The 12,188-nt window shown below is 36.8% G+C and overlaps 1 protein-coding gene across 1 annotated transcript; it reads left to right on the top strand.

The window, feature by feature from the left end:
- Positions 1 to 4,444: 4,444 nt before the first annotated feature.
- On the top strand, positions 4,445 to 7,041 carry LOC109799248 (uncharacterized). The gene has a single exon (XM_083061923.1). The coding sequence runs from the start codon at positions 4,528 to 4,530 to the stop codon at positions 6,847 to 6,849; it is 2,322 nt and encodes a 773-aa protein (XP_082918049.1). The 5' UTR covers positions 4,445 to 4,527; the 3' UTR covers positions 6,850 to 7,041.
- The last annotated feature ends 5,147 nt before the right edge of the window (positions 7,042 to 12,188 follow it).

The following is a 12,188-nucleotide window of genomic DNA, read 5'->3' as shown; positions in this document are numbered from 1 at the left end:
AAATGAGTAAATATAGGTTATACTTTGTTTGGAGTGTGAGATATGAGGTAATTCTGGTTCTGGTTGGTTACAAGGCTCCCTTCAAAGCAAATTTAGGCAAAATGTAACCATTTCAGAGTACCACGCCCGGCGCGAGTTTGTGCTGCACCTGGCGCGGTATCAGAATTTGAACCTCGTTGGCCTTTTACTGAGATGGCGCCTGGCGCGAGTTTGTGCTGCGCCCGGCGCGAGCACTCTCCTGAACCTATATTTCTCTGTTTTCAAGCATGTTTCTTTGTGGTTAATTTTGGTCTAAGGTTGTTCTTCATTTTTGATATAATTGTATGGTCATCATTGTATACTATGCTCACCATGTTCTTCATGATTATACTCTTTCACAACTTCTGGTTACTAGGACTTGCAGGCATATACTGGTTGGCCTGGGGACCAGGCTTCTAAATGTGGGGGAGTGGAGCTGCTGATGCAGATGCGGTTGAGCACTTACTGAGGAAGATGACCAAATTTGATGGAAATAGATGAAGCTCACCTTAGTTCACCTCTGTTTGCAATTTATTTTTCTGTTGTTATTTTCAGTATTTTAATTGTTTTTGGATTACTCTGGTTGGTACATCTTTTTGAATATCCTGCTAGAGCATGGTTTTTAATCTTGTTGAATACTTGTTTTGTATGTGATCAATTTTGGATTGAGGTTTGCTTAATGTTTATGGTGTGTGTACTTTAGACATTTTCAAGTCATATTAGAGCTTTAGTTCATGATTAGTTGCATACGGGTTTCAATGTTGATCATAGACTGAGCTGAGTGTGATAATCTGTGGATGCCAACCGAGTGAGGTCTGAGCCTAAATACTGATGAGAGAAACTACACTTATGTTGCATGATAGACTTTGCTTGAGTTTCCCGGGTGGTTTGCTAGTGTAGTGTATTTACATGATCAAGGCATTTCTATATTTTGATAACCATCTAAGCCAAAAAGCCATATTTATTTTTCTTTTGACCCATATCTTCCTAAGCTTAAACACTCAACCTTCCACTTATCCCAACTTTGAAAAATTAACCTTAAATCCTTGTTTTGGTTAAGAGAGTATATTGATGACATCAAATAAGTTTGGGGGAGTTGAAGAATGAAGAAACTTGAGAAAGAAGAAGTATGTGGTCAGTAAAAAAAAAAAAAAAAAAAAAAAAAATATATATATATATATATATATATATATATATATATATATATATATATATATATATTTGAAATAAGATGCAAAAGTGTACAGATGCATCATATAAAGGCTAATGGCTGGAATTGGTTGAGGGCCTGTGCTAAAATGATACATTGGGGTATGGAGAAAGAAATTATTGAAGAAATTTCAAGTACTCTCTTAAGCTATAGCACCCTTATTCCTTGAAAAACCATGAAACCGCTATGCTTGACCCTAATTACCTTAAATTGCCCTAATAAAGCCCTTGTGATAAGTGCCTGCATGTGTATTACCATTGGTTTCATTTGGAAACGAAGAGCAAAGTTGAATCCTGTGGCGTGAGTAGTAGATATGAGAGAAACACTCACCCCTATACACTAGTGTGCATATGAGAGAAACACTTTCCTAGTGAGGATGCATTCATAGATAGTCATTAGCTTTTCTCAGTTCTTTGATCTCTTTTGAAACTTTTGTTTGCACATTGTCATGTTCCATTGCAATAGTTGTGGCTGAAAATTCGTTTAAGGTTCATGCTTGTGAAATGAAATTGTAAGTGAACCAAGAATAAGGAATTTGACACACATGCATTGCTTGTTATCTGCTTGATTAATTACCTTTTGCTTGAGGACAAGCAAGGTTCTAAGTTTGGGGGAGTTGTTAAGTCTCAATTTTACCTCTTTTTGGATGAGACTTATACAAGATTTAATGATCAAATTCTTCCATTCTTTGTATCATTGCATATAATTGTTCTCATTTTGGTTTCTTTTGTATATGCAGGTATTCAAGTAGAGAATTGAGGAAAAAAAGGGTTAAAGGAGTGGAAAACAAAAGAATTAAGGAGCAGAGCAGGCAACCGCGCCAGGCGCCGTATTAATCCCGCCGGGCGGGCATAAAATAGAGTACTCTCAGCCTTTGGGAACCTCGCGCCGGGCGCAATTTATAATTGCGCCGGGCTCAATTCAAGGTCGAGAGCACATTGAGCATCAGGGGAAGCCCGCGCCGGGCGCGAAGTGTAACGCGCCGGGCGCAATAACCCTAATTTGTCTCCTCGGGCTGCATAAAAGGAAAATGTCGAGGGTTTTCTCCCTCATTCGCCCAGGGGCGCCTCCAGGAGCTCTGCAGGAGGGATTCTCAGGCTTCGGAAGCCTCCCACGGTGGATCATTCCTTCGGTTCTTCCTTTCCTCTTCCATCTCTATTTTAGTTTTCCCCTCTTTGTTTTGAGAGGTTCTATCCATTGTATTGGGGTTTTGATGTAACCAACAAACTCTATTGTAATCCCTTTGTGTTTAATGTTATATATGTTTTGTTTCATTCCTTGTTGTGTATGATTCTATGCTTAATGCTTGCTTTGGCTTGATCACCCTTTGCATGATTTAAGGTTTCATTGAGTATTGGGAAATATCCTTGAAACTAGTTCTGAACATATGCCTAGTGGGAATTGTACCTAGGGATAGGGCTTGACTCATTAGTAGTCTTAAAACCCTAACCGGTAATGCGGGTGGAGGTATTGAGTACTCAAGGGATTGATATTCAATATTTTGCACCTAGGCTCTTTCTCTAAGGAATTAGGTCTGAGTAAATTTATGGTTGACTGAACAATGAATGTAACAAGAGACATAGGATTCACTAGTGTTTCTTTGGTGAAATCAAACCCCCACAACTTCAAGTGTCCATTTTACCATTTCTCACCCCATTTCATTCCTAATTCGTTTATTTGTGTTTTAACAATTCCAGTAGTTTTGTTCTTAAATTCATATTCATATTTATTGGGATTGTTCTCAAGTCACAAGTAGCCAATGAATGCTTAGTTTACCTTCTAATCCCTGTGGATACGATATTTTTACTACTTGTACGGCCGGTACACTTGCCGTGTTTGAGTCCGTTGAGGGAAGTAACCTAATCTATAATTATAAATAAAAGTACTTCAACGGAAAACTCAACACCCATGCATACATACAGGTGGAATTGAGGCTCTCAAACTTGACTATCCTCAAGGTCATGATTCCTCAAACTTTTATATAAGGGGGACCTTCTTTAACAATGTATTCTATATTGTACCTGTCACAAAAGTAATTTATTCACGTGATACATCTTACACAAGATTCAATGCATATTCAGATGAAACCTAGTGATAATTGAGGTTTAGGAGGTGCAAAGGGGAGAATAAAATCCTCAAAAGAGTAAGAAAGGCTTTTGGTATAGCAGAATTGCTACTTGCATAAATTGGTAGGGTATAGGTTTTTGCACATTTATAAATAAGGTTACATGATATCTATCTTTAATTTGGCATTAGGTTTACCAACAAGAAAATTTGGGACTTTACCCTCCAATTTGGACATCTCTGAAATCTTTTACCTAGATTGCTGACAGTTGTTGAGGTCAACATAATCACTCTTGCTCCACACTCACAAAATATCCCTACCTAATGTTGACTCAAATGATGAGTTATTGTTTGTTGGCACAAATGGTTGAGATCGAGACATATCTTCTCATAGTTTTTATACTTGAGTCAACCTTTGTTCAATGACGAAGATGAGGAAGATGGAGCCATCACGTGTTCACCGACAAAGTTAGGGCTTGATTTTTCTTTTCACTTTTTGTCTATCTCTACTTAAAATGCATTACACAAATTTTTACCTAAATAATAATATTTTTATTATTACATGTGTCATATAATTTAACATCTAACTATTAACTACATAAATATTAATAGTTTAGCTAATCATCACTTACTAGCACACACCATTAATAAATTTTTTAAATAATAATTAATAAAATAATGATAAAAAATTAAAAATCAACATTGGTTAATATAAGTGATAATGTCTTGTATTCTTTGACCAAGATATTTAGAATTTAAATCTTGATCTTGAGTATTAAATAAATTATGTTGGAAGGAAAATATCCACATCGTATGAATTCACGATCTTTATTAGAAATTAATCATTATTTTCAACGATAAATATTTCATATCAATATTATAATTATAAAAAAATAATAAAAAATTAAAAATTAACAAAAAAAAAATCACGATGGATTAAAAATTAAAATCTTAAATAATTGAGAGACTAAAATCTTATTTAATAATAAATATGTAGATTGGAGTAAAAATTAAACCATTCATCAAGACACTAAAATTTAAATGAGGTAAGAAGAGAGCTCAGTAGTGAGTCGTTCATGGATTATACTTTTGTGTCCAATGATGGAGGGTAAAAGTGACTATATACATAATCCATTCCACTCTCCCTCTCGCAAACAAATATCAAAATCAACCCTTCATATTTTTTCACATCACTCTTCAAAAACGTTTCACTTTTCTCTCTTTTTCCTCTCGCCATGTCCTCCCCAACCCCTGAAATCTCCGACGAAACCCTAAACCCTAACACCACCGAACAATGTCCACCGCCACCGCCACAATCGCCGCACCCCGATCCCCAAACCCTAACCCTCTCCGATCCAATCCCTTCCCTCACCGATCAACCTCCTCCTTCCCCCAACCGAGACCGAGACACCTTCATCGAAGACCCCATCCCCACCCTCACCGCCGACGACCCGGAGCCTGACGCTCCCGCCTCTCCAGCCGCCGTCGTCGGCGGCGGTGCCGCTAAGCGCGCGCCGAAGCGGAAGAGGCCCGGCCACAGGCGAACCGCGCAGGAGAGAAAGTTCCGTGAGAAGCTTCAGGTTATCGCTGAAACCCTAAAACCCATTCCTTTTATACCTTCCAAAGCTCTCGATTTCGGGAAACACCAGAGCCTCTTGCAGCGATTGGGGCTTTGGGATTTCGTCCACATCGAGTTCGATTCCGCGCTGCGTTGCGATCTCATTGCGCAGCTCATTGCGAGCTACGTCCCAAACTCGCGCTGCAGCTACGTCAACGGGGTTAGGATCAACGTCAACCGCGCCGATCTCGGCCGCGCCTTGAGGCTGCCGAAGAAGACCAGCGCTGGCGCCGCTGTCTCCGCCGCGGAGGCGGCGGAGGCTTTTGATTTGGGGGAGGCTGTTGGTTTTATAGAGGAATTGGTGTACAATTGGATGCTGTTGCATGATGATGCTTATATGGTGACTGATGATGTTCTGGGGTGTTTGAGTTTGATCAAGGAGGGGAATTTCGAGAAGGTGGATTGGGCGGGGTTGATATGGAACATGGTGGAGAAGGAGCTGAAGGCGCCGCAGTTGGTGAGTTGTTACTATGCGCCGCATTTGCAGCATTTGATTAAGGTGCAACATGAGGAGTTGTTGGAGGCGGAGGTTGAGGTGGTGGAGGAGGAGAATGAGGTGAAGGAGGAGGGAGAGGAGGAGGATGAGGAAGAGGAGGTGGATGGGAGTGGGGATGTGAAGATGGGTGAGGCTGAAGAAGGGGAGGTTCGCGAGTTGGAGGAGCATAATATTGAGTTGAGTTTGGGGCAGGATAATGCTGTTGAGAGGGTTGAAGTGGAGAAGGAGCAGGGTGGAGAGGAACAGATGATGGATGTGGCTTTTGAACCGGCTAAGGAGGAGGAGCCTGGGATGTGGCTTTTGGATCCGAAGAATTGTGGGGGGGAGTCGTATTTGCGGCCTTGTCACGGCAGTGATGTTAAGGGTGTGGAATGTGAACAGGTGAAAGAGGATGATGGAGAAGATGGGCAGGAACAAGAGGAGGAGGAGGAGGAAGAGGAGGAGGGGGAGGACGGTGATGAAGATGATCATGAACATGAGGGCGGGTTTGATCTCTCGGCTAAGTGTATTCCTTTTGAGGGGATGACTTCTGGGAATGGGAGTCTCATTATGGAAGCTGAACAGATGCCTTTTGGTTCTGGAATTGATCTTCGTGACAATCCGGTAGGAGAATTTCTCTCGGCAAGGGATGACCCTCAGATGATTTCTGGTTCATCGCTCTTTGGTAATGGTCACAAGAGAGACAACATGGGCCTGGATAATCATATCTCTCATCATTCTCTAAATGGAAGTAACAAGCGGATGAGAAGTGATAGCCCATGGAATTCTAAGCAAATGGACTTTGAATCGTGCATGGTACAGATGGAACATTTAATGGGGAAAGCTAGAATGATGTATATGACAAAAGATCAGGCATGCGAAGAATCTACGATGAATCAGCAACTCTTAATTAATGAGCTACAGAAGCGAGACACCATGATTGAGCATTTGCATAAAGCAAAGTTAGAAGAGATTCAGAAAAGGCAGATGGAGGTATATAGGTTTGAAAAGGAGCTTTATATGATGCAAAGCCTTGTCGAGGGCTACAGAAAAGCCTTGAAAGAAACCCGGAAGGCTTTTGCTGAATACAGAGCACGTTGTCCTCAAGGTGATGAACCACTTTACAAGGATGTTCCTGGGTCTGGGGGCCTCGTTTTGACTGTGATGGAGGTGGAAAAGGAACGTCTGAGGAAGGAAGCAGAAGAAAGGGCAAAGTTGAGAGATTTCATGAGGGATTTTGAGAAGAAGTGTACAGATTTTGAATCCACTTGGTTTGGTAAATTTGAAGGCCATATGAGTAGTGTTGAATCCCTAAGTAAGAGGTTGCTGGTTGTGGAGGACCAAGTAAAAAATTTGAATGAAGTGAATGCTAAACGGAAGGCGTCTGAACTGACTGAATGTGAGCCATGTGAGCCGATTGAATGTGCTCCAACAACTGAAACAACCGAAGGAGAAACTGCTTAGTAAGGTTTAGCTTTTTCGTTAGCACTTTTATTAAAAATCAGTTCACACCAAGTTCAAGGCTGCAGGTTGTTTATGTTTATAATGTACAGAGCTTTATTTTGAAACTGAGACATTAAACTAGGTTAATTCTTAGCTTGAATTGTCTGAGAGACTAAGTCTCCATTTATGGCAACTTATTTTCTATGTTTTGCATCCCTGCGATTTTCTTAATTAATTTTTGCGTCTAATCTTAATTCAGTTATTTGATGCTCAGTTCCAGTTGATATTTGCTCTTTTTCTGATGAAGTTATATCTGTTCTTGAAAAATGTGTTCTGATAGGAATAGAAGTATAGAAGTACTAACATGAAGTATTTATTTGTGATATTTTGCCTGATTAATTATTGATTTACTGGATAATTGAATTTGGTGAACTTCGTCTGTACATTGCCATTACTTGTATGTATATCCTTTGGTAGAGTTTCAGACTGCATGCTGTTATGTTTATTTATTTTTTGGGTGGGTGGTGCCACTTCATTTTCTAAAACAAATATCAGCATAATTTGTACGACTAAAACATTTTAGTTACTGACCAATTTCCACCAGTTTTTTCTTTATTGAGTTTGAACCTTTAAGAATCTATAGAAAAACTGTTAGACATGTTTGTTTGTTATAAAACTGCCCCTTTCTAGGATTATGACCTTACTCATCAACTATTCTTTTTCTTCTTTGAGTATATAAGAGAAACCTGATCCACAATCATGACTCACTTTTCAAATTCAGGTGTTAACGTCAAACTAGATCCATTATATTCACTTCATATTTAACCAGTGCTATTTTCTTCAGGGCCAAATTATGTAAATTTTTCACCTTGAATCAGTACTATTTTATCATCCACTATAGTGATAATGTTAGGTCCCTGTGTTTATATTGATCAGTATCTCCAAAACCCGTTGTTTTACTATCAGTGGTTAATGGAGTATATCATCCAAGTTGTACTTAATTCAGTTTTTAGGTAGGGAAGAGATAATCCAGTTAGTGGCATGTCATGATATGTTTAGAAAGCTAGAATCAGGGTATTGAGTGCTACTGGAGGGATGTGGCATATATTTTGGAAATTAGATGTATGTAAGATTCATATTGCATTTGACATGCTGCTTACAGATTGGAGTGGAAGTTTATAATGAAAAATAAACTACTGCCAGTGGAATCTTTTGTAATAATCACTTCTCGGATTTTATCCAGTTGGATATCAAAAGTAGGCTGAATATATAACAATTTTCATGTATATTTCAATCCAAAATATAAAGTCAGAATTTGGCTTAGAGCCCAACCATACACTGAGTAGAAAACTCGTACGTCCCTCGTCTTAACTGGCAGGATCAATCATAACCTTGACCATATAATCAATCATACTTGAAATTGAATGGTAAATATTAGTTTAATTAGTTTTAATCTTGACTCTATTTAAGAAGTGATTTTATGGTGAATGAGAAACAAATAAACCATAAAATGATAACCGAAGATATTCGTTTTTGGTCATTATCTTTCATTATCTCACCATGATTGGTAATAAAATTTAAGGAATTAAATTAGCAAGTTTTGAGCAGAAAACAATGAAGGCCATAGTGTTATAACAGAAAACTCGTCACTACTCACTAGTTATACTAACTGTTGTCAATGATGTGTGTGAAAGGAGACAAGTATTGTTAAGCTTTTTATGAAACTGGTAAATCTGCTATTAGAATAAAATTGTCCAGACGATCACAAACTCAAGTCGAAAAACGAGTCAACGAATCTGAAATAAAATTGAACTTTTGCCTCAAATTGATCTTACCTGAAAGTGTTTTTCAAGACAACACAAATGTAATTACTCCTTAAATCAATTAAACAAGTTAATCAAAATTTCACTATTGTCCATTTTCTGCTAACCAATCCAAAGTTGAATCGTAGCAAGAAGTTTCGTTACTATGAAATTAAACTGTTGTCAAGTGTTTTACTACGCAACGATGCTTATGAGCCCAACATTCATTGTGAACCTAACAACCGAAAAGCCGAATGTTGTGGACTCATCATGAAGGAGCAAGGATGTGTCTAAACGACAGAGCTTTGCCCAAAGCATAAAGACTGTTATTTTTTGCGGTAAGATGGGGGCTAAGCCCCTAGGGAAGAACTGGGATTAAAAACCCAGGGGTAAGTCTAAATCATGGTTTGCATAACAATCGTCTTTCTTAGAACACAAGATTTCAACGTTGCTGCCCCTCCAATCAATGAATGGACTTGACAATTCGAGCATGTTGGTGATGCTAGTAATGACCATTATGGAGGAGATTGATCGCATACTTGGAATCAGATTCAACAAGCACGTCAGCAAAATCTGTATCAACTAAAATCTGGACACCCAGCTCAATAGCCTTTAGTTAGTTGAACAATCCTCAATTTTGGCAAAAAAAGCCAAAAATATCAGCACCAAGCATAAAAACTATGTTATTCTAATGGCCTTCATTGTTTTCTGTTATAGAATACATTTTAGGCATACCATTATACATGTGTTTGGATAACATTCACGTTTCTAATCAAATTCATGTCAACTTTCTTGAAAAAAAAAGACCCGAAACTACTCTATTTTTTGGTTGTCCAAGTATCTTAAGGAACATAATTATCTACTAACTATACTATGCCATATTGGTGAAGAAACTACTATTACTTGCTTTAGTTTTGAATGCATGTCCATTGCTTTGAACCACACAACTAATCACAACATATTCATGTAAAAGACCATGTTTCGAAAGAAAATATAAATATAATTAGGAAAATTTTTAACAATATTGTAGATGGACCTCAGTTTTAGAGCCATTGTTGATCTTAGAGAAATTAGTTCTCCCAAGATTTTTTATATTAAAAAATTAGTTTTCATAATGTATTGGTGTATAATTATATTACAAAAATTAATTTTTGTAAATTAAAGGATATTTTTGTAAAATAATTGAAAAAAAAGGCTAGTGGAGTGAAGGGAAAAAATGGGCATGTGAGTAGTGAAAAATTCTAACATGAAGCAGTATAAAATGTGATACATGGATGAAGTATTATTTTTAACTGTTGAATTTAATAATATAATAATCAAGAGTTCAAATTTCTTATCTATAACTTGGAAAAGAAAATTTTGTATTTTGTAGATTAGTCACTGTTTAGGGTAACTGTTTTGGTTACCGGCGGGTGGTGAGGATGAGGAAAACGACAGCGGCGAGCACGATGGCGAGGCCATCGAGGGCGAGCCAAGGGTGGGGAGGGTCAAATTTGGAGGTGGTGAGGTTTTGGTCGTAGCGGATGTAGTTGACAGCGGAGAAGGCGAAGGAGAGACCCTCAAAGAGTTGAACGCCATGGACGACGGGGAGGGGGAGGTAGCGGCAAAGGAGGGACATGAGGCCGGTGGTGCCGAGGAGGAGGAACCCGCGCCTCCGCCGCCATCGCGCGAACGAAGTCGCACTTCGGCTGCCACTGCTTGAAGGAGCCCACGCCTCCATTGCCACCGCGCGAAGAAGGTCGCACCTCCATTGTTACCGTGCGAACAAAGTCGCGCTTCCGCTGTCATTGCTTGAAGGAGCCCACGCCTCCATGCTGCCACCGCTCAAAGGAGGCTGCGCCTCCGCTGCTACCATACGAAGGAGGTCATGCCTCTGCTGCCACCACTGTGGAAGGAGACGACACCTCTGCCGCCACCGCGCCTCCACATATAATATAAGGACTATTTTGCAATTTTAAACAAGTTAAAAAACTTGCTATTGCCGATAATTTTAGTGTCTCATGGATGACCCATGACCTCAAATACTTCATGTTAGAAGGCCTCTATGAGTAGCAACTAAGTAAAGATAAGCCAGGTCAAATATGGCTTTGTTTAAAAAGGTATAACCTGTTTAAAAATTCAAGGTCCAAGTTTAACTTATTACCTATCATGACTCAAACTTGATTTACTTTTTTTAAAAGCTTGTTAGTCTACTTAAATGCCAATTTCATATTAAAGCTCTTATACTAGTTTAATCTGTTTCTAGATAGACTTGTCGACTAATAGGTTACTAAGAAAAAGTTCTGTACAGTATAAATTATAGATTATGAAAATTAAAATCACTATCAAAGCATAACATATAAAAATTATTCCGAGCCTTTATTATAAGTATTTGTAATTGTGTTTAGAAAATTTTATAAAATATCTTATTGATAACTCATAAAATATTTTAAACTTATTTAAATTAACTATCTTATATAACTTATTGTTTAGCTATACGAAAATTATGGAAAAATATCTATATTTTAAATTCTATCGTCAACCTAAGTGACTTTTATTTTTATTTCTTTATTCCTCCATCTAAAACCATTTTTTTTTTTGTTTTTTTTAATCCTCCTCTACATAGATTTTCATTCCTCTTTATTTTTGTTCTTTCTCTGCAGAAGTTTTTATGTTGTTGATATATGTACATTGATTTTTTTTTAATTACGATTTTATATTACATATAGATTTATTTTTAACGTTTAAAAAATATGATTAAGAAATTTTAATTATGGTTATATATATATTTAATTTTTTTCAATGTTATTTTAAAAATTATTTAGTTATGTTTATTTTTTTTAATTTTAAAATGAAACAACATTTTATAAGTTCTTAAATAATAAGATATAAAAAAAATTTAAAATTGTAAAATTATATATATATATATATATATATATATATATATATATATATATATATATATCTTAGAGTAGTATATTTGAGTTTAAGATAAGGATTATTCTTCACTTATATACTCTTTAATTATCTTATTTTTAATCGATGTGGGACTTGAGATTTTTTCAATATACTCCTATGGCCCTTTTTGGTGCATGTATTAATGGTGGGTGACATATTTAGAGTGGATCTAGATAACTTTGATAACATCTTAGAATAGTGAATTTGAGTCTATCTCAATCCTACAAAATCGGCTTATAAGGTGAATATTGTTCTTTACTTATATACTCTTTAATTGTCTTATCTCTAATCGATGTGAGACTTGGATTTTTAGCAGTAATATATAAAGGGGAATGATCAAATGACATCGTGTAATTTTTACTAACTATATTAAATTAATAAATAACTTTATGATAGATGAGAATTTTGTCAATCTAATCGACGTAATTAAATTGTTTTTTTTTTTTTTGTATATTTTAAAATGTGTATATTACTTCAACTTTGATTTATATAAATGAAATATCAAATTATTTTAGATTAATATAAAATTTTGTATATATGATCTTAAAATAAAGAACTTTAAATCTAATGGTAAAATTTTTAAAATTTATTAAATAATGTAATAATTAATAAAAGTTACAC

Source organism: Cajanus cajan, chromosome 8 (genome assembly GCF_000230855.2).
Source record: "Cajanus cajan strain Asha chromosome 8, NIPB_CcT2T_4, whole genome shotgun sequence".
Classification (NCBI taxonomy): Eukaryota; Viridiplantae; Streptophyta; class Magnoliopsida; order Fabales; family Fabaceae; genus Cajanus; species Cajanus cajan.
This window is presented reverse-complemented; position numbering and strand designations above follow the sequence as displayed.